This window comes from Phacochoerus africanus, chromosome 7 (genome assembly GCF_016906955.1).
Source record: "Phacochoerus africanus isolate WHEZ1 chromosome 7, ROS_Pafr_v1, whole genome shotgun sequence".
Taxonomy (NCBI): Eukaryota; Metazoa; Chordata; class Mammalia; order Artiodactyla; family Suidae; genus Phacochoerus; species Phacochoerus africanus.
This window is the reverse complement of record NC_062550.1, coordinates 86837621-86860812: the sequence shown is the minus strand read 5'-3', so window position 1 is coordinate 86860812 and position 23192 is coordinate 86837621. Positions and strand designations below refer to the sequence as shown.

Here is a 23192-nt window from a genome sequence, read left to right as displayed (position 1 = left end):
TGATAATTCTCAAAATATTAGTAAACCAAAATATTCTCAAAATGTTAGTAAACCAAATTGAAGAACACATTAAAATAATTGTATACCATAACCAAGTGGGGTTTACCCCTGGGATGCAAAAAATGTAATGTATCACATTAATAATATATAAAAATCATGTGATTATCTCAATATATGCAGGGAAAGCATTTGTAAAAATTCAACATCCTTTCATGATAAAAACCCTTGACAGATTGAGTATAGAACAAACATACTTCAATGTAACAAAGGCTACATTCACCAAACTCAACATTAACATTATACAAAATGGAGAAAATAGAAAGCTTCTCCTCAGAAAAAGATCAGGAACAATACAAGGATGCCCACTCTCACTACTCTTATTTTATATAGTACTGGAAGTCCTAGCTAGAATAATTAAGTAAGAGAAAGAAATAAAAGGCATAAAAATCAGAAAGGAAGAAGTAAAATTGTCACTATTTGCAAATAATGGGATTTTTATATATGAAAATCCCAAAGACTCAACCAAAAAACCCTTGGGACTAATCAACAAATTCAGTAAAATTGTGAGATATAAAATCAACACACAAAAATCAATTGCATTTCTATACACTAACAATGAAATATCTGAAAAAGAAATTAAACTTCCCCATTAACAATAGCATCAAAAACAATAAAATACCTAGGAATAAATTTAGCCAAGGAAGTAAAAGATATGTGATGAAAACTATAAGACTTTGTTGAAAGAAACTAAAGAAGACATAATGGAAAAACACTTGTGTTCAAAGATTGAAAGAACACTGTTAAAATGTCCAAACTCATCTATGGAATCAACACAACAGTCTCTGAGTTCCCATCATGGCTCAGCAGAAACAAATCCAACTAGTATCCATGAGGATGCGGGTTCCATCCCTGGCCTCACTCAGTGTGTTAAGGATCCGGCGTTGCCATGAGCTGTGGTGTTGGTCACAGAGGTGGCTCAAATCTGGCGTTAGTATGGCTGTGGTGAAGGCCAGCAGCTGTAGTTCCAGTTCATCCCTTAGCCTGGGAACGTCCACATGCTGTGGGTGCAGCCCTAAAAAGCAAAAAACAAACAAACAAAAAATCTATCAAAATACCAATTTCACAGTAATAGGAAAAACAATCAAAACTTTTATGAAACCACAAAAGTCTCCAAGCCAAAGTAATCCTAAGGAGAAAGAATAAATCCAAAGGTATCATACTTACTAATTTTAAGCTATACTACAAAGCTACAGTAATGTAAAAACAGTATGGTACTGGCATAAAATTGGATATAGAGACCATTAGACCACAATACAGAGATCAGAATTAAGCCCTCTGCAAATGTGGTCAACTACTTGCTGACAGGAGAACCTAGACTACTCACTAAGGAAAAGATACTCTCTTCAACAAATGGTGTTGAAAAAACTGGATAAACACATGCAGAAAAATGAAACTGGACCCATATCTTATACCACTCACAAAAATAAACATAAGACCTGATACTATACACACAAAAAGCCTTAAAGTCAAGACAAAATGTAAGTTTTATGATGGTAAACAGAGTGTGGGAGCTACAGAGTGAACAATGGTTAATTACAATTATAGAAAACTCCAGAAGAGGGCACATTTGAGCTTGCCCCTGAAGGAAGAACAGAATTTCACCAGAGTATGAACAGAAATACTAAGTACATGACATGACCTAGAAGTGTAGTGTGGCCAGGTAGAGGATTATTTGGAAGATCTGTCTGGGTCATGGGACATGTTTGGATGTGAGATTTGGAAGATCCTTGAATGGCACAGCAAAAAGTTTGAGATTTAGTTTACAGGTAATGGAATCTACTGAAGTTGTTTTTTTGTTTTGTTTTGTTTTTCCTTTTACAGCCCACCTGAGGCATGTGAAAGTTCCCCCGCTAGGGGCTGAATTGGAGCTGTAGCTGCTGGCCACAGCAACACTAACACTGGATCCAAGTTGCATCTGTGACCTGTGCCACAGCTTGAGGCAATGCTGGATACTTAATCCACTGAGTGAGGCTAGGGATCAAACCTACATCCTCACAGAGACTAGTGAGGTTCTTAACTCACTGAGCCACAATGGGAACTCCATAATGAGACATTTTGAGTAGGAAGGTGATGAATGATGGGCTGTAACCAATACTGACAGTGTGCAATGAGGGAATGATGGGCTTTAATCAATACTGAGAGTAGTCTAATGGGGAAGTGGTGCAAAGTCTGAGGCAGAGTAGTCAGTTAGAAAATTGGAGTCCAATTTGGGCACTGTGGAGAGGAGGGAGAGATGAGAGACATTTTTTGAAGAGTAATTAATTGTTGGGATTGGAGGCTAATAGTTCTCAAGGCTGAGCTAGCTAACACCTGGTTGTTATGTAAAACAGCTCTGAGGGGAGGTGGGGAAGAGAGACAGAAGCAGATTAAAGGATGAGATTGGGAGATTGGTTTGGAAAGTGCTGCTTCTACAGCATAATAGCAGACAAGTTGGAAATGCTCTGAGAAGAGTCAGGGTTAGAGAGAGAGAATTGGGAATTCTCATCAGAGAGATAATAATGAAGTTATGAGAGCAGATGGACTCACCCAAGCAATGATGGAAGTCAGGGGGAAAAAAATGGAACCAAGGGAGAAACTGAGGGGAAAGCCCATGGTGGTTGAAGAGCTACTCTGCATAGGCACTGAGTATGAATGTGACCAAAGATAGGGGACTCCTAGAGGTGGCAGTGTCACAGAGATGAGGTAAATGCACTCTTCAGAACTCTAGAATCACATCACCCATGTTAGAATCGCTTCTTACTGATGTGTCTTGGGCAAGTTACTTGAATTCTTTGTGCCTCAGTTTCCTCACCTGTAAAATAAGGATAATACTAATATCTACATAATAGAGTTTTTGTGAAATATGAGTTAAAATAGGTGAAGTAATTAAAATAGGGCCTATTTTATAGAAAGTGGTGTACGTGTTAGTCATTGTTTTGTAGTTACTTTCTAAAATAAGGTTTAAAAAGTAAAAACAGTAGAAAATATTCATTCAGTCAAGTGCTTTTTTGGAGTTCGTGATGCCCAGTAAACTGCATTTTTGAAAAGTTTTAATTAATGCCACCTGGTTGTTTTGCATCAAGGACTGCCTTTTTTTAAGCTTTTTATTTTGCAAAGTTAGAGGCATAGTACAGAGTTCCTACATACTCTTCACCTCGTTTCCCCAAATGTTAATATCATACATATGTATTGAAGCAGAGAATTAACATTACTACCATACTATTAACTCATAATCTTATTGAATATTGCCTGTTTTTCCACTCTTTTTCTTCTTGTCCATGATCCATGAAGCATCCAACACTGCATTTAGATATTGTGTCTCCTTTGTTTCCTCCCATCTATCACAGCCTTTCTTTCTCATGATCTTGACATATTTTAAGACTACTGTTCTATAGAAAAAAAATCAAGGAAAAACTGGTTATTTGAAAATATAAACAAAATTGATAAACATTTAGCCAGGTCATCAAGAAAAAAGAGGGAGAGGTCTCAAATCAATGAAATTAGAAATGAAAAATGAGATTACAACTGACACCACAGAAATACAAGGAGGCAACTGTATGCCAATAAAGTAAACAACATAGAAGACATAGACAAATTCTTAGAAGGTACAACCTTCCAAGACTGAAGCAGGAAGAAATAGAAAATATGACTATACCCATTACAAGTTCTGAAATTGAAACTGTGATTTAAAAATGTCCCCAAAACAAAAGTCCAGGACTAGATGGCTTCAAAGGCAAATTCTATCAAACATTTAGAGAAGAATCAACACCTATCCTTCTGAAACTCTTCCAAAAAAAAATGCAGAGGAAGGAATACTCACAAGCTCAGTCTTTGAGGCCACCATCACCCTGGTACCAAAACCAGACAAAAACAGCCAAAAAAAAAGAAAATTACAGGCCCATATCATTAGTGAACATAGATGCAAAAATCCTTAACAAAATATTAGCAAACTGAATCCAACAATACATTAAAAGGATCATATCCTACAACCAAGAAGGATTTATCCCAGGGATGCAAGAATTTTTCAATATCTGCAAATCAATCAATGATTTATACCACACCAATAAAATGAAGAATAAAAACATATGATTGGAGTTCCTGTTGTGGTGCAGTGGAAGTGAATCCGACTAGGAACCACGAGGTTGCAGGTTTAGTCCATGGCTTCACTCAGTGGGTTAAGGATCCAGTGTTGCCATGAGTTGTGGTGTAGGCTTCAGATGCAGCTCAGATCTGGTGTTGCTGTGGCTCTGGTGTAGGCTGGCAGCAACAGCTCCAATTAGACACTTAGCCTGGAAACCTCAATATGCCTTGTGTGTGGCCCTAAAAAGCAAAAAAAAAAAAAATACATATATATATGTATGTATATATCTCATATATCACATATGATATCTATAGAAGCTGAAAAAGCTTTTGACAGAATTCAACCCTCATTTATGACAAAAACTCTTCAGAAAGTAGGAATAGAGGGAACCTTCCTCAGCATGATAAAGGCCATATGTGCCAAACCCACAATTAACATCATTCTTTCTTTCTCTTTTTTTTGGTCTTTTGGTCTTTTTAGGGCTGCACCCACAGCATATGCAAGTTCCCAGGCTAAGGGTCCAGTTGGAGCTGTAGCCACTGTCCTATGCCAGAGCCACAGCAACATGAGATCCAAGCCACTCTGTGGCCTACACCACAGATCACGGCAATGCCAGACCCTTAACCCACTGAGCAAGGCCAGAGATCGAACCCATGTCTTCATGGGTGCTAGTCGGGTTCACTAACCACTGAGCCATGATGGGAACTCCAAGTTAACATCATTCTTGATGGTGAAGAGCTGAAAACATTTCTGCTAGGATCAGGAACAAGACAAGGATGTTGACTCTCACCACTTTTATTCAATGTAGTTTTAGAAGTCCTAGATATGGCAGTCAGAGAAGAAAAAGAAATAACAAGAATCCAAATTGGAAAATAAGTAAAACTGTGCCTGTTTGCAGATAATGATATTATACATAGAAAATCCTAAAGATGCTACAAAAAAACTGCTTGAGTTCATCAAAGAACTCAGTGAAGTTGCAAGATACAAAATCAACTGAACAGACCAATCAATAGAAATGAAATTGAATATGTCATAAAAACACTCCCTACAAATAAAAGTCCAGGACTAGATGGCTTCGCAGGTGAATTCTACCAAACACACAAAGAGGAAATGATACCCATCCTCCTTAAACTTTTTCAAAAGGTTGAAGAAGGAACACTCCCAAAGACATTCTATGATGCCACCATCACCCTAATTCCAAAACCAGACAGAGATACCACCAAAAACATAAAGTATCGGCCAATATCTCTGATGAATATAGATGCAAAAATTCTCAATGAAATTTTAGCCAACCGAATCCAACAACATATAAAAAAAAAATCATACCCCACGACCAAGTGGGATTCATCCCAGGTTCACAAGGATGGTTCAACATATGCATATCAATCAATGTCATTACCACATTAACAAAAGAAAAGTCAAAAACCACATGATCATCTCAATAGATGCAGAGAAGGCATTTGACAAAGTACAACATCCATTCATGATCAAAACTCCCACCAAAGTGGGTATAGAGAGAACATACCTTAACATAATAAAAGCCATTTATGGCAAACCCACAGCAAATGTAATGCTCATTGGAGAAAATCTGAAAGCCTTCCCACTAAAATCTGGAACAAAACAAGGATGCCTACTCTCACCACTGTTATTCAACCTAGTATTGGAAGTCCTAGCCACAGCAATCAGACAAACAAAAGAAATTAAAGGCATCCAAATAGGAAGAGAAGATGACATGATACTATATATAGAAAACCCTAAGGACTCAACCCAAAAACTGCTTGAACTGATCAACACATTCAGCAAAGTAGCAGAATATAAGATTAACATTCAGAAATCAGTCACATTTCTGTATACTAACAATGAAATATTAGAAAAGGAATAAAAAAATAACTTTTATAATTGCACCCAAAAAAAATCAAATATCTGAGAATACACCTGACCAACGAGGTAAAGGACTTATATGCCAAGAGATATATAACATTAATCAAGGAAATTAAAGAAGATGTAAAGAAATGGAAAGATATTCCATGCTCCTGGGTTGGAAAAATTATTATTGTAAAAATGGCCATACTACCCAAATCAATCTACAGATTAAATGCAATCCCTATCAAATTACCCATGACATTTATCACAGAACTAAAACAAACAATCCAAAAATTTATATGGAACCACAAAAGACCTAGAATTTCCAAAGCAATCCTGAGGAACAAAAACCAAGCAGGAGGCATAACTCTCCCAGACTTCAGGCAGTATTACAAAGCCAGAGTCATCAAGACTGTGTGGTACCAGTACCAAAACATACATACAGACCAATGGAACAGAATAGAGAACCCAGAAATAAACCCAGACACCTATGGTCAATTAATCTTTGACAAAGGAGGCAAGAACATAAAATGGGAAAAAGACAGTCTTTTCAGCAAGTACTGCTGGGAAACCTGGAAAGCTGCATGCAAATCAATGAATCTAGAACACACCCTCACACCATGCACAAAAATAAACTCAAAATGGCTGAAAGACTTAAATATAAGACAAGACACCATCAAATTCCTGGAAGAGAACATAGGCAAAACATTCTCTGACATCAACCCTACAAATGTTTTCTCAGGTCAGTCTCCCATAGCAACAGAAATAAAAGCAAAAATAAACCATTGGGACCTCATCAAACTGATAAGCTTTTGCACAGCAAAGGAAACCAAAAAGAAAACAAAAATACAACTTACACAATGGGAGAAAATAGTTTAAAATGATGCAGGTGACAAGGCTTAATCTCTAAAATATACAAACAACTTATACAACAGCAAAAAAGCCAACAACCCAATTGAAAAATGGGCAAAAGACCTGAATAGACATTTCTCCAAGAAGATATACAGATGGCAAACAAGCACATGAAAAAATGCTCAACATCCCTGATTATTAGAGAAATGCAAATGAAAACTACCATCAGATACCACCTCACACCTGTCAGAATGGCCATCATCAATAACTCCATAAATAACAAATGCTGGAGAGGGTGTGGAGAAAAGGGAACCCTCCTGCACTGTTGGTGGGAATGTTAAGCTGGAACTATAAAGAACAGTATGGAGGTACCTTAGAAATCTATACATAGAACTACCATATGACCCAGCAAATCCCACTCTTGGGCATATATCTGGACAAAACTTTCCTTGAAAAAGACACATGCACGTGCATGTTCGTTGTAGCACTATTCACAATAGCCAAGACATGGAAACAACCCAAATGTCCATTGACAGACAACAGGATTAAGAAGATGTGGTATTATATACACAATGGAATACTACTCAGCCATAAAAAAGAACAAAATAATGCCATTTGCAGCAACATGGATGGAACTAGAGCTCTCATAATGAGTGAAGTAAGAAAGAGAAAGACAAATACCATGTGATATCACTTATATCTGGAATCTAATATACAGCACAAATGAACATTTCCACAGAAAAAAAAATCATGGACTTGGAGAAGAGACTTGTGGTTGCCAAGGGGGAGGGGGAGGGAGTGGGATGGATTGGGAGTTTGGGATTAATAGATGCAGACTACTATTGCCTTTGGAAGGGATTAGCAAAGAGCTCCTGCTGTGTAGCACTGGGAACTATGTCTAGTCACTTATAATAGAGCATGATAATGTGAGAAAAACGAATGTATACATGTATGTGTAACTGGGTCAACCATGCTGTACAGCAGAAAAAAAAAGGTAAAAACTCAAAAAAAAATTTTTTTTAAAGTCTACAAACAATACATGCTGGAGAGGGTGTTGAGAAACAGGAATCCTCCTACAATGTTGGTGGAGTGTAAGCTGGTGCATCCACTATGGAGAACAATATGGAAGTTCCTTTAAATCTACAAATAGAAATACCACATGATCCAGCAATCCCACTCCTGGGCATATATCCTGAGAAAACTAATTTGAAAAGATACATGCATTCCAGTGTTCATAGCAGCACTATTTATAGCCAAGACATGGAAGCAACCTAAATGTCCATCAACAGATTAATGGATAAAAAAGATGTGGTACATAAATACAATGCACTATTACTCAGACATAAAAAAGAATGATATAATGCCATTTGCAGCAACGTGTATGAACCTAGAAATTGTTATATTAAATGAAGTCAGAGAAAGACAAATATCATATGAGATCACTAATACATGGAACCTAATAAAAATGATACAAAATAACTTACAAAACAAAAAAAAACAGACTCAGATTTCAAAACCAAACTTATGGTTACCAAAGGATAAATATGGAGTCAGGGGGAGGAATAAATTATGAGGTTGGGACTGACATATACACGCAACTACATATAAAACAGGTAACAAGGACCTACTGTATAGCAAAGGGAATTCTACTCTATTATGTAATAACCTATTACATATGGGAATAGGTTATTACATAATATGGGAAAAGAATCTGAAAAGGAATGGATAAATGTGTATGTATAACTAATTTACTTTGCTATACACCTGAAACTAACACAACTTTGTAAGTCAACTATACTCCAATAATTTTTTGAAACAGTACTGGCCTGGAGTTCCCACTGTGGCTCATCAGGTCAAGAACCCAACTAGTATCCATGAGGATGCAGGTTCAATCCCTGCCCTCACTCAGTGCATTAAGAATCTGGCATTGCTGTGAGCTGTGGAATAGGCCACAGACACAGCTTGGAGCTGGTGTTGCTATGGCTGTGGTGTAGGCCAGCAGCTACAGCTCAGATTCAACCCCTAACCTAGGAACTTCCATGTGCCCCACTTGCAGTCCTAAAGGGGAAAAAAAAAAAAAAAAAAAAAAAAAGCGGGTCTGTTGGTTTGTGGAAGGTCCGTCCATTTGGGATCATCTAATGTTTTCTTACGATTAGGTTAAGGTTATGCACTTTTGGCAAGAATTCCACAAACAGGATGTTGTGTCCTCAGTTCATCATCTCAGAGGCATAATGTCAGTATGCCTTATTATTGATTATATCAACTTGGATCCTTTGGTTAAGGTGATACCTATCAGGTTTCCCTGTTGTAAACGCACTATTTTTCCTTTGAAAATACTATCATGTAGGGAGATACTTTGACAATATACAAATCTTATTTTTCAATATAATTCCTCCCATTCATTTTAGCATTTTCTGATGGTTTTTTTTTCTTTTTATGGCCACATATGTGGCATATGGAAGTTCCTGTGCCAGGGGTTGAATCAAAGCTTCATCTGAGGCCTACACCACAGCCATGGTAACACTGGATTTGAGAAGCATCTGTGACCCATGCCACAGCACATGGCAGTGCCAGAGATTGAACCTGCATCCTCACAAAGGCAACATCAGGTCCTTAACCCACTGTACCACAACAGAAACTCCTCTTTGATGATTCTTGCCTGCAACTATTACTACTGTCATGTTTGACTATTTTTAGTCATTCCTTCTACTTTTATTAATTAGAATTCTATCATAAGAAAGAGCTGTCCCCATTTATATTGGTATTTATTTATACTAGTATTTCTATCAGAATGGACTTGGATATTAAGTCTTTGGGTTGTAATTCAATACTATCATTATTTATTTTGTTGTACAAATTGTTGCAGCTTTGGCCATTGGAAACTCCTTCAAGTTTGTCCTGTGTCCTATTGATGTGTCCCTATCATTTCTCAAGCACTTCTTAGTTTTCTGGCATCACAAGATATTCCAGGCTAATCTCATTTTTTCTCTGCCATATCTCAAGGAGCCCTGGTTCCTTTTATTAGAGAATGGTATTTAGAAAATAAGATCTGGACTCTAGGTATGATCACTGCTCGAGGATGCCACTGTATCCAGGTCAAGGGAATACCTCTTTTCAAGTGTTCTGGCCAACTTTCTAGAAGAGATGTACCCTCTGCTTTGGGGAAAAAAAATAGAGGTTAAAAACATCACAGGTTCAGATTATTATCCTTTTGAAAATAGTAATGGACAACCAATACTCTTTTTTCTTTTTCATTTTTCCTTTTTCCTTCCCTAGTTCTTCAGTTTGGATTCACAACTATCTTTGTGGCAGCTTTCCCCCTAGCACCACTTCTGGCCTTACTAAATAACATAATTGAAATTCGACTTGACGCTTACAAATTTGTCACACAGTGGAGGCGACCTTTAGCTTCAAGGGCCAAAGACATAGGTAAGTTGGATTTGGGGGTATTTTTAAAAGATATTATCCATGTGGTGGATAAAATAAAAACACCCACCACCAACTATAGGTTTTTTACATATGGTTTCCATGTAAGATAAGTCAACTAACTCTTGCAAAAGAATAATTATGTTAGCTTTAAATAATATTAGATAAGAAATAAAGCTACTTATTTTGAAATTTATAACTTCCAGAGAATGCTTGAGAATTTGTACTTTAAAATGTTCTCAATGTAGTTGTTTCTGTCCTAAGACTTTGGAATCTAAAATTTTGATTTATCATCACTTTTTTTCTTTTTAAAGTGGATCTTCCGTTTGCTTAACTTTGTTTTGCTCTTTCCTAAATGTTTGCCTGAGTCACAGGAAGCATGACCCAGTTTTTCTAAAGGCAGAGATGGTCTTTTGTTTTTGCCTAGAGATGCTGGGTTGAATCAGGGGCAGCCTCTCAGGAGCTGGCTGAGATCAGAGACTATCTTTTCTTCATTTCTGCATCTGGTCCTTAGGAGAGAGCAGCCAATGCTCAGCCACCATATGTGGAAGAGACTTCAGTGTGCATGTGCTTAGCTCACAGTGGTCTTTTAACCTCCCTATGAAACGAACACACATTCAACGAGCACCTACTCTGGGGTCAGTGCATCAGGAACTTGGCCCATAAAGATGAACATGAGGGACTTTATAAGTACTTTGAAGGAGCTCCCAGTCCAGTGGCAACTGGATATTGTGTATGCCAGTCTTCTCAGGTGATGTTTGGTGCCTTATCATCCACCGGGATTCTCTGCTTATGTCTGAACCTGATTGAGTTTTTAAGTCATGAATATTTGCACTTCCACACAAACTCCTTCCATGCCAATGTGTTCGCAAGTATAAATTCTTACTCCCCATTGCAAGCATCAGTATTTGAGATGATGGAAGGACCCATGGAAAGGATTGTTGAAAATTAGTTATCCCAGTTGTCTTCATACTTATTACCTCTTGTTGTTGTGTCTAGAATTAATTCAACCCTTCTCTTTGAATAGGCATTTGGTATGGAATTCTTGAAGGCATTGGAATTCTCTCTGTTATTACAAATGCATTTGTCATCGCGATCACATCTGACTTTATCCCTCGCTTGGTGTATGCTTACAAGTATGGACCTTGTGCGGGCCAAGGAGAAGCTGGGCAAAAGTAAGTTTCATGATGACCATAAAGCCACCATGAACTCTCCATTTCCTAGCCATTGTGTGCTGTTGGACACTCTGCCATGGAGTACATGGGCCACAAGCCCAAGACAAGAAGGCCTGTGGTGGGGGAGATGGAATTATGATGTAATAACCCTTTCAGGCAAAGAAGGGGTGGAGGGCTCATACAAGTTATACAAATTTTAGATGAACTCCAATGTGAGAACAGCCCTCCATCATTTTCCCCACTCCTGCACACCGTGAATTCAGAAATGTGTGGTCTGCTAAAGTGTGCAGCAAAAAAAAGCAGTAGATGATGTATTGTTCATGAGTTTATCAGAGGACAGTTACAATCTGATTCCCCTTGTGCCATTATATGGGGATTCTGCAAATTTTATACGGGAAATGCACACCCATGTGTCCCATACCCACAAGGTACTCATACATATATATGGAATAAGTAATGAGTGATTCTTTCCTGGCTATTGACTTGACCTCTATTACCACAGTCAAACTGGGTGAATGTAACTCCCGGAGAGCTCAGTTCTATGGCATCACCTCAATGATTCCAAAAGCCAGGGCTCTGTGTTTCTGATCAAATTAAAACCTAGGCACAGTTATAACATGTCCCCTAGATTTCATTTCGATATGCTTGAAAAAAAGATAAGTCCTAACAGTATTTTAATGGAGGGGAGCTGTTTGGCTTATGTCAAAATAATCTAATTTTAACTGTGGGATTTAAATACCTGGTAGGTCAGAGTGGAATGTATGTTGGGAATCACAGTCTTTTCAGTGCCCAGAAATCATGTCACTTGGGCTACTGCATCTTCATACAAGCAGCCCTGACCTCCTAGTAGTCTAAGCCAAACTAATTCATCCTTTTTAGCCACTGTAGTTCAGTTAGTCCCCAAAGAGTACAGTGCCACCAAATCAAGTAGCTGAATTTGTGGACACCTGGCCTAGGTCCAGTTTTGTTATCAATGCTACAGAAATGCTCAAAGGCATGGATGACTGAATGAGGTCAACCTCACAATCCAGCTTTTTGAGGAAGTTTCTGTAAAATTCTTTACTTCACTAACCATGTGGCCATTAAATACTGGTTATTTAGCAACTTGAAGTGAACACACCATCCCATTTTAAGAGAGATTTAAATACTTATGTTGTACTATGCATGCATTTCTTTCTAACAGTAACTGTTGTCAACATTCTCTGCTTGACTTAACCTCAAAAGCTTACCTTTGGCCCAACCACTTTCACGTATGTTTTGCATTTGAGTCTCAAAACAATGTGGGAGCAGGACACTCCCTTCACTTTCAAGAGCAAAAAAAGACTGCGAAGTTAAATCCAGAATCACAAGGCAGAGTAACTGACAGAGCGCACGTAAAGGTGAAGCCTGGACCATACCACACTCCCCATCCTGAACTTCACAGCCTTTGGGGACATGGCCACTGAGTGATATTCCAATGCATCTAACAGTCCACTCCCTGAGCTTTAAATCCTGATGGTTATTTCCTTCCCCCCACCACTACTTTAAGTGTGGTGAAACCTGCCTTGCTCTGGAGGCAACCAAAAAAATAAATGTGGGAACATGTACACGCAGTTGAATACAATCTTTAGAATTTTGACAGCCTATAAGATTTGAGACAATGTTCCTGGTGATTAGAATTTATCTAAATTGCCTCAATTCAGTTTTATTGGGCTCTCCAGGCTTTTTTTTTTTTAAAAAAAAAAAACAGCCTTTCTCTTAAGAGCCTTTTGCCCCCTTCAGTATTTACAGATCTCCTTTTTATCTTCTAATCCATGGGTCATTTTTCTTGTTTTCAGATAGTTACATTTGGGTATGTTTCCTCATGAATCTTATTTTCTGCCCCACCAGCTACTCTATTATCTATTTGAAGGTTTTTTTCTTTTTCTCATTTAGAAATACTTCGGAGATGACTGAACTCAGGAGCAGCATTGTCCAATTTTAGATGTCCTAGGTTTCAAGGGTAGCATGCACAGTCATAGTCAAATCCCACTTATTAAGGTTTAATCTGGCTGTGGAAATGCCCTATTTCAATGTAAATGGATCCTAAATCAAAAGTACTCCTACAAAACCAATTACCTCTCTCCAAAACTCCAGGCTTCCTCCATGTCTCCTTACCTTTCAAGTGTCCCTGGCTCTTCCATGAATGAGGGCTTCACTCCAATTTCCAAGGACCCTCAGTTCACATGCCCCCTGTCCTTATGCTTCTGTTCCTGGCTGTGCCTTCCAACCACAGGCTCTCTGCTCTCACAGATGCTCAGTCAACAAGTCTTCAGCAGCACAGTGGGGAAGGCAGTCTCATTTTCCAGCCAAATCTGCACATGGAAGGAATACTGTAGTTTGAGGCATTGGTCTCCACACAGTGGGTGCCCCAAGATTTTTTTTTTAGATGTTTTCATCTTCCCTCTTAAGACATTGTCTTTCCAGCCGCCCATGATCAGACTGTTCATTGTTTGCAAAATGAAGCTACTTCCTTTATCAGGGTATCTTCCCAGGAGCCCTTCAGAAAGGCCTTTGGGGAATTAAAATCACCTCTGGGCAGAATCAGGAGACAGAAATTGTGAAGTAAAGTTGAAGATGTATAGTATAAAATAGTTCTGTCATTCAGAGTTAAAATTTCAATCAGCAAACTAATTTTTTTTTCCAGAAAGCACAAATTACCAGTTTGATCCCTCACCCTCAAAGAATACAATAGTTTACTTTGTTGTCAGAGAGACATGGATTAGAGTGTGGGAACATTCTCTAAGGATAAAGGCAGGTCTTAGAATTACTGTGAGGTATATACCCGATACAGTAATATAAATCAAGGTGGTTTTCCTGTAGAAATAGTGATAACATAATGAGTTCGAGACTTGGTCAAGGACACGGTGCTCACATTTTCACAAAATGAGCTACAGATACCTCAATGAACTGTAAATGATGTCTTTATCTAAGTCATAAATCAAACAGATCAATACTATAACCAACTGCAAAGGTGTATTTCAAAAGATAAAACTTACAGTTCAATGGTCTAATCTTCCTTTTTCACAACATCTGACATTTTCAGTTAGGGGTCCACTTTCTTCTGCTCTGACTAATTTGTTATCTATAAATTTATCTATAATTTAATTCACAAATTAGTCATTTATTAACTACGAAGCACGTATGACTTTAAATGCACACCCCTAACCTTATTTGCCTCTCCCTTTTTTGCCCTTTCAGCTCTACCCCCTTGCTCTTTGAGTTACAATGCCTGAAACCTCAAAAGCAAATTTAGTAGCAGAATTCAAAGACACTCTGCAGTGAGTTTGATCTGGAATCTCCAAACTCAAAAGTCAACTTCTAGTTCTGTTCTCTCCTTTGTAACTGATAATCACTAGTTCATCCTTTTCCCCCATAGTAAAGAATAGAAAGAAATAAGTAATGAATGTTTTTAAAACCAGATTTCTCACATTTTCACAAATGAAATCGTCTTCTCATGAGTTACTTGGGAAAGGTTTGCATTCTAATTCAAACAATGCCACCCTTTCATGAGACATTTGCTGAATCTCCTTTCCTAGAAATGGCTTCAGAGATCATCTCCAAGCCTCTTAAGAAAACTAACCTCGAGAGTTGCTTTGTGGTACAGCTGGTTAAGGATCCAGCTTGTCACTGCAGCATCTTGGGTCGCTGCTGTGGTTCAATTCCTGACTCAGGAACTTCCACATGCCACATGTATGGCCAAAAAAAAAGAAAACTGATTTCATTATTTTACATTCTCAGGAAACCCTTCCTTTGATTTTTTTTTCTCTACTCCCCTCACTTCTCCTTGATCATCAAAGTAGCCTCGTCCTTCTCTCACTTGGAGCGGGCAGTGTGTCACAGTGAGGGTACATAGGCCTCCCACCAGCAAACCGAGTAGCAGACCTGGGATCTGCTGTTGCCTGTGGCCTTCCTGCTGTAACAGTAGGTTGCCGAGTTGACACAAGGATGCCATTGGCTGAACTTTATACAATGAAGTGTGGGAAACCTCATGTCCCTGAATTGATGATGGTCTCAGCTGTCTGATGTTGACAAGCTAAGACTCGACCACAGTGAAAAGAATTAGAGAAATGTCCCAACAGCTCAGTGTGAGCACCCCCTCTTCTTCCCCGAGTTTGGACAGGATTTAGAAAGAAGACTCACACAGCTGACAACTATGTGTACGTGAACTAGTTCCATGTGTAAGGTTTTGCACCCAGGAGAAGTACACACCCACCAAAGGCACATTTTCAGCTTGATTTATGACTGACATTATATGCATATGCTTAATAAATAGTTCAACGATGTATCCTCTTTATTTTGAGGGTAAGGTGTTCAGGCTGTAAGACAGGTATTTCATTTGAATTTAAGTTCTCAGTTGAATTTTTGTTTTATTTTTACTTTCTTTTCAGGCCTATACCCATATGGAAGTTCCCAGGCTAGGGGTCACATCAGAGCTGCAGCTGTCAGCCTACACTACAACCACAGCCACACCAGATCCGAGCTGCATCTGCCACCTACACCACAGTTCACGGCAATGCCGGATCCTTAACCCACTGAGTGAGGCCAGGGATTGAACCTGCATCCTCATGGATACTAGTCAGGTTCACTACTGCTGAGCCATGATGGGAACTCTTTTTTGTTGTTGTTATTGTTGTTTTTTTAATAGAGCAGCCATTAAACAGTCTTAGTCTCAGTAAAGCTCAGGGCTGCTTTGTGAGAGAAGAGTGTAGGAGAGGTTGCGATTATTCCACTGCAGCGTGGGGCCTGTTTTTTGCCAATTTCCAGAGCACCTTTCCCTTCCCACAGCTCAGCTCCAGAGAAGACTCTGCTCTATTCAGTATTTCATAAAACTGGCTTGCTCCCTGTGACAGCTAATCATCATCAAGGCACTGATTTGTTTTCATGTCGTGTTCTAGGTAGTCAATAGGTAAGAGAGAAGTCATTTCGAATGAGGATTGATGGGGGGGGGGGCTGCTGCCAATGAAAGTAGGGCATGTTACATACACACTGAGCATTTGTTTTACTCATGAGTGACTTGACAAAGGGGTCCTTCTGCTTAGGTCATTTCTTTTAAGGCCATGATGAAACCAGTGGCTTTTCTTGAGCAAGAATGAGACCATACAGAACCCATGGGTTCTCGGAATGATGTTTTTATCATCATCCGGGTTTGGTGTTCAGCAGCTTAGGATAATCACCCCAGACATGTTAATGAAGAGTCTGAAGACCATGATTTGTTCATTCAATTTGATAATTATTTATTGACCTCCTGCTAGGTGCATGAAAAAAAAATGAGTAGTATCCACTCACATTTATTCAGATCTTGCTATAGGCTAAGCATGATACCACTTTCTTTACATATGTCATTTAATTTCATCCCCCTAAGGAACCTATGAGGGCAACCTTTTTTTTTTTTTCCTTAAAGGATATATATAATTTGCCAAGATTACATGACTAGAAAGCAGCAGAGATGCAATTTGACCCTAAAGCCCAAGTTTTTGTATTGTAATATACTGACCCTCAGCACAGAGAGCCATGTGTTCAAAGAGGCTTATAATCGTTGGGAGGTCCAGCCAACAGTTTACTCCTGGTCCATTCTCAAGGCCTTGATAGCATCTCTGGTACTTTATAGTTTTCCTCCAATCAGTTCAAATGAATTCAATATTTACCAGATTCCTACACTGCATGAAGCTGTCCTAGGTCCTCTCATACAAATATATCTATGGCACATCTTCTGATCACACACACACACAAAATCTACAGTCCAGAAAAGACATACACGTATGCAACCAACTGTAGTATAAGATACATGGCAATTTTGAAGTAAGTATAGTGGCACCATGGAGAGAAAGGCATGAGTCTTCTGACAGAGGGAATAGGACTTCACCGAAGAGGTGGAGTCTCAGTTGGCCATTGAAAGATGGGCACTATTTTCTAGTTGTAAAAAATAAATAAGGAATCCCAACAGAAAAGATAACATGAGCAGAGGCATGGAAGCATATGATACATGCAGGGAACATAATCAAGCATGACAGAAACATGTGATGTGAGTTGGGAAGGGAGGTCATATTCACACCAGTCATATTCAAGGCATCATGAGCAAGTATAGACATTCATTAATGAATGAATGTGGTTATGCATATGTGTATCATCAATGAAAGATGTGGTGACTTACCTCACTTATGTTGATCATGTAATGCTGTCTTTCACCTATTTCACTGAAGCATTGATTGCAGTAGTGGTGTTCTTGTATGGTTATTCTGCACACAAAAAAGACTAGACCAAAAGAAATGATTTGTTTCTCATTTAACATACCCAAGTGTTTTTTCAGCGTATTCCAACTTGAGTGCTTGGGTCAAGGCAGGGCCACCTAAAGGCACCTACAACTACAAAACTTCTAGGAAGTAGAGCCTTAGTGAACTGGATGCAGAAGTAATCAGAGTTCTAATTATAAAGTCTGATTTTTTTCTATTTTAGATGCATGGTTGGCTATGTGAACGCCAGCTTGTCTGTGTTCCGGATTTCTGACTTTGAGAACCGATCTGAGCCTGAGTCTGATGGCAGTGAGTTCTCGGGGACTCCACTCAAGTACTGTAGGTGAGAATGGCACTCAGCCTCAGCTAGGCTGGCTCTGCCATGCAGAAGTGACATTCAGACAGAGGCCCTTTTCAACCAAGTGTGTTTAAATCAGTTGTTCTCAACCTTGATATGCATTAAAATCCCCTGAAAGATTTTTTAAATCTCCTCTTTACCAGACTGAGACCCAGACCAATTAAAACAGAACCTCTGGGGTGAAACCCAGACTTTCAGATCCAGAAAGCCCATATAAGAAAATCCCCAAAAGACCCACACCAAGACATAATAATTGTGTCAAAGTTAATGCAAGGAGAGGGAATTCAAAGCAACAGGAGAAAAACAACTTGTTGCACACAGGCACATCTCATTTTTATATGCTTCCCAGATATTACATTTTTTTAAAAAAATTAAGGTTTCTGGCAACCCTGCGTCAAGCAAGTGTGTCAGTGCCATTTTTCCAGTACCATTTGCTCTCTTCATGGCTCTGTGTCACATTTTGCTAAATCTCACCATATTTCACATTTTTTCATTATTAATATATTTATCGTGGTGACTTGTGATCAGTGATCTTTGATGTTACTATTGCAGTTGTTTGGGGGTGCTAGGAACCATGCACATGTAAAACAGTGAACCTAATTGATAAATGGTGTATGTGTTCTATTCTGACTGCTCCACTGACTAGCTGTTCCTCCCTCTCTCTCCCTCTCCTTGGGCCTCCCTATTCCCTGAGACATGACAATATTGAAATTAATGTTATTGATCATAACACTACAGTGGCCACTAAGTGTTCAAGAGAAAGGAAGAGTCACACATCTCTCACTTTAAATCAAAAGCTAGAAATGACTAAGCTTAGTGAGAAAGACGTTGAAAGCAGAGATAAGCCAAATGGTAGGCCTCTTGTGCCAAACAATTCCCCAAGTTATAAATGAAAAGTTCTTGAAGGAAGTTAAAAATGCTACTCCAGTGAACACCCAAATGATAACAAAGTAGAACAGCCTTATTGCTCACCTGAAGGAAGTTTTAGTGGTTTTTAGAGAAGAACAAACTACAATATTCCCTTAAGCCAAAGCCTAATCCAGAGCAAGGCCCTCACTCTCTTAATTCTGTGAAAGCCAAGAAAGATAAGGAAGCTGCAGAAGTATGAAGCTAGCAGAGATTGGTTCATGAGGTTTAAGGAAAGAAGCCATCTCCATAACATGCAAATGCTGACATAGAAGCTGCAGCAATTTATTCAGGAGATCTAGCTAAAACAGTTTATGAAGGTGACTACACTAAACAATAGATTTTCAATGTAGATGAAACATCCTCCTATTGGAAGAAGAGGCCTTCTGGGACTTTCATAGCTAGAGAGAAGTCAATGCCTAGCTTCAAAGCCTCAAAGGACAGGCTGACTGTTTTGTTAGGGGATAATGCAGCTAGTGACTTGAAGCCAATGCTCAATTATCATTCTGAAAATCCTAGGGTCCTGAAGAATTATGCTAAGTCTACTCTGCCTATATTCTATAAATGGAATAATAAGGTTTGAATCTCATCATATTCTATTTACAACATGGTTTACTGAATATTTTAAGCACACTGCTGAGACCTACTGCTCAGAAAAAAAAGATTCCTTTCAAAATATGATTGCTCAGTGACAATGCACGTGGACACTCTGAGTTCTCTGCTGGAGATTAGGAGATTAAGGTTGTTTTCCTACCTGCTAACCAAACAACCACTCTGTAGCCCATTCAAGGAGTCATTTCAAATTTCAAGTCTAATGATTTAAGAAATACATTTCATAAGGCTATAAGCTGCCATAGATAGTGAGTCCTCTGATGGAGCTGGGCAGAATAAATCTAAAATATTCTGGAAAAGTATTCACCATTCTAGCTGCCATTAAGAACATTAGTGATTCATGAGAAGAGGTGAAAAATAACAACATTAACAGCAGTTTGGAAGAAGTTGATTCAATCTTCATGGATGACTGAGGGGTTCAAGCCTTCAGCGAAGGAAGTAAATGCAGATGTGGTGGACATAGCAAGAGAACTAGCTTAGAACTATAAGGTGAAGATGTGACTAAATCACTGCAATCTCACGATAAAAATTAATGAGCATAGAGTTACTTCTTATGGGATAAGCAAAGAAAGTGGCTCCTTGAGATAGAATCTACTTCTGGTGAAGATGTATCATGCTGACATGGTGACAAATGATTACATAAACTTAGTTGAAAAAGCAGCAACAAGATTTGAGAGAATTGACTGTTATTTTGAAAGAGGTTCAACTATGGATAAGTGTTACTAAACAGCATTGCCTGCTCCAGAGAAATCATTCATGAAAGGAAGACTCAATCAATGGAACAAACCTCATTTTTTTTTCATTTTAAAAAATTGCCACAGCCACTCCAACCTTCAGCAACCCCCACCCCGATCAATTTAGCAGCCATCAACATCAAGGCAAGACCCTCCACCAGCAGAAAGATTACAACTCACCAAAAGCTCAGATGATGATTAGCATTTTTAGTAATAATGCTATTGCACACCTAATAGACTACAGAATACTATAAACATGACTTTCATATACACTGGGAAATCAAAAAAAATCATGTGACTTCACTTTGTTGCAATATTCGCTTCACTTCAGTAGTCTGAAACCAAACCTACAACATCTCTAAGGTTTGCCCCTCAAGGTAACCCCCATAAGACTATCAACAGATTTTCAGAAGAAACTTTGTGGGAAAGAATGGAATGGCCCCAAACATTTAAAGGTCTGAAAGAAAAAACACTGCCAACCAAAAATACTCAGCAAAGTTGTTCTTCAGAGTTGAGGAGAGAGAGTTTTCCAAACAAGCGAAAGCTAAGAGTTCATCACCATGACAAGAAATGTTAAAAGGACTTCTTTAAACTGAAACTAAAGATTGCTATTTAGTAACAAGAAAACTTATGAAATGATAAATATCCCCAGTAAATATATTAAAAGATAATAATCATTTATAGAGCTAGCATGAAGTTTATGAAAGTTAATAAAAATAATTACAACTACAATAATTAGTGAAAGGATATAAAAAATTAAAAAGATGTAAATTGTGACATCAGAAACAAAACTTGGTAGGGGAGAGCTTTATAATTCTAAAATGTAGAGCTTTAGAATACAATCAAACATAACTTGTTATCAACTTAAAATACTGTGAAAAGTATAAGTTGCTATATGTGAACCTCATGCTAACCACAAAGCAAAAACCTGTAATAAATATACAAAAGGTAATAGAATCTAATGATAAAACTGAAGAAAGTCATCAAAACCCTAGAGGAAGAAAGTAGGAGAAGGGGAAAGGGACACAGAAAAACTGTAAAAGAGCCAGAAAACAATGAACAAAGTAGAAATAGGTCCATACCTGTCAATAACTACTTTCACTGTTAGTGAACTAAATTCTCCAATTGAAAGTCGTAGAGTGCCTGAAGGAATAATTTTTTTAACGAGACCCATCTCTATGCTGCCTACAAAACACTCACTCAGATGTAAGAACACACACAGCCTGAACAGGAATGGATTGAAAAAAAATATTCCATGAAAATGGAAATGTAATGAAAGATGGAGTGTTCATACATATATCAGACAAAATAGACTTAAAAACAAGTAATATAATAACAGATAAAGAAGATCATTACATAATGATAAAGGGATCAATCCAGCAAGAGAATGTATTTCTCAAAACACTCAACATAGAAGTATCTAAATATATAAAACAAATATTGGCAGACCTAAAGAAAGAAATAGACATTAGTACAATAATACTAGGAGACTTTTAGACCACACTTGATCTCCAAGACCAAAAAAAAAAAAAAATCAATAAACAGTGATCTTAAAGGACATGTTAGACAGAAGGACTTAACAGAGAAATATAAAACATTCGATCAAAAAGTGATAGGATATACATCTTCTAAAGACCATATTATGTCACAAAACAAATCTTAATACATTTAAGATTAAAATCATATTGAGCATCTTTTCTGACAATTAATTCTATGAAGTGAAAATCAATTACAGGAAGAAAACTGGAAAACTCACAGATGTATGGAAATTAAACAGCACGCTACTGAAGAACCAATAAGTCAAAGAAGAAATCAAAAGAGAAATCAAAAAACATCTTCAAACATTTGAAAATGAAAATACAACATACCAGGAGTTCCCATTGTGGATCAGGGGTTAAAGAACCAGACTAGTATCCATGAGGATGCAGGTTCAATCCCTGGCCCTGCTCAGTGGGTTAAAGATCTGGCATTGCCATGAGCTGTGGTATAGGTCTCAGACACGGCTCGGATCTGGTGTTGCCATGGCTGTGGTGTAGACCAGCAGCTACAGATCCAATTTGACCCCCTAGCCTGGGAACCTCCATATGCCTTGGGTGTGGCCATAAAAAGACGAAAAAAAAAAAGATATTTCTGTGATTTATGTCAAAGGGTGTTCTGTCTATAATTTCTTTTCTAAGAGTTTTATAGTTTATGGCCTGAAGTTTAGGTCTTTAATCTCTTTTGAGTTTATTTTTGTGTATGGTGTTAGAGAGTGTTCTAATTTCATTCTTTTACATGTAGCTTTCCAGTTTTTTCAGTACCACTTTTTAAAAAGACTGTATTTTCTCTATTGTATATTCTTGCCTCCTTTGTTGTAGATTAATAGTCCACAGGTGCATAGGTTTATTTATGGGCTTTCTATACTGTTCCACTGATCTATGTTTCTGTTTTTGTGCAATACCATATTGTTTTGATGACTGCAGCTTTGCAGTATGATCTGAAGTCAGGGAGCCTAACTCCTCCAACTCCATTTTTCTCTCTCAGGATTTGTCTACTGGGGTCTTTTGTGTTTCCTTACAACTTGGTTTTTTTGTTCTAGTTCTGTGAAAAATGCCATTGGTAATTCAGTTGCTAATATTTTGTTGAGGATTTCTGCATTTATGTTCATCAGGGATATTGGCCTTTAATTTCTTTTCTTGTGTCCTTGTGTGAATTTTGGGGAATGCTGGACATGTAAAATGAGTTTGGAAGAATTCCCTCCTACTTTGAGGAAGAATTTGAGAAAAACTGGTACTAATTCTTTGAATATTTGGTAGAATTCACCAGTGAAGCTATCCTGGACTTTTTTTTTTGTTGGGAGGTTTTTGATAGTATGATTCATTCTACTTACTAGTACTTGGTCAATTCAGATTTTCT

The 23192-nt window shown here is 38.1% G+C and overlaps 1 protein-coding gene across 4 annotated transcripts in view; it reads left to right on the top strand.

Annotated features, from left to right (window-relative positions):
* Positions 1-23192, top strand: part of ANO4 (anoctamin 4) — a 354946-nt gene that overhangs the window by 316227 nt on the left and 15527 nt on the right. For all 4 annotated transcript variants that reach the window (XM_047788188.1, XM_047788190.1, XM_047788189.1 and 1 more), the window contains 3 exons: positions 10112-10264; positions 11289-11436; positions 17911-18030. In XM_047788188.1, the coding sequence (XP_047644144.1) occupies positions 10112-10264; positions 11289-11436; positions 17911-18030 (421 nt within the window). The remainder of the gene's footprint in view (positions 1-10111; positions 10265-11288; positions 11437-17910; positions 18031-23192) is intronic.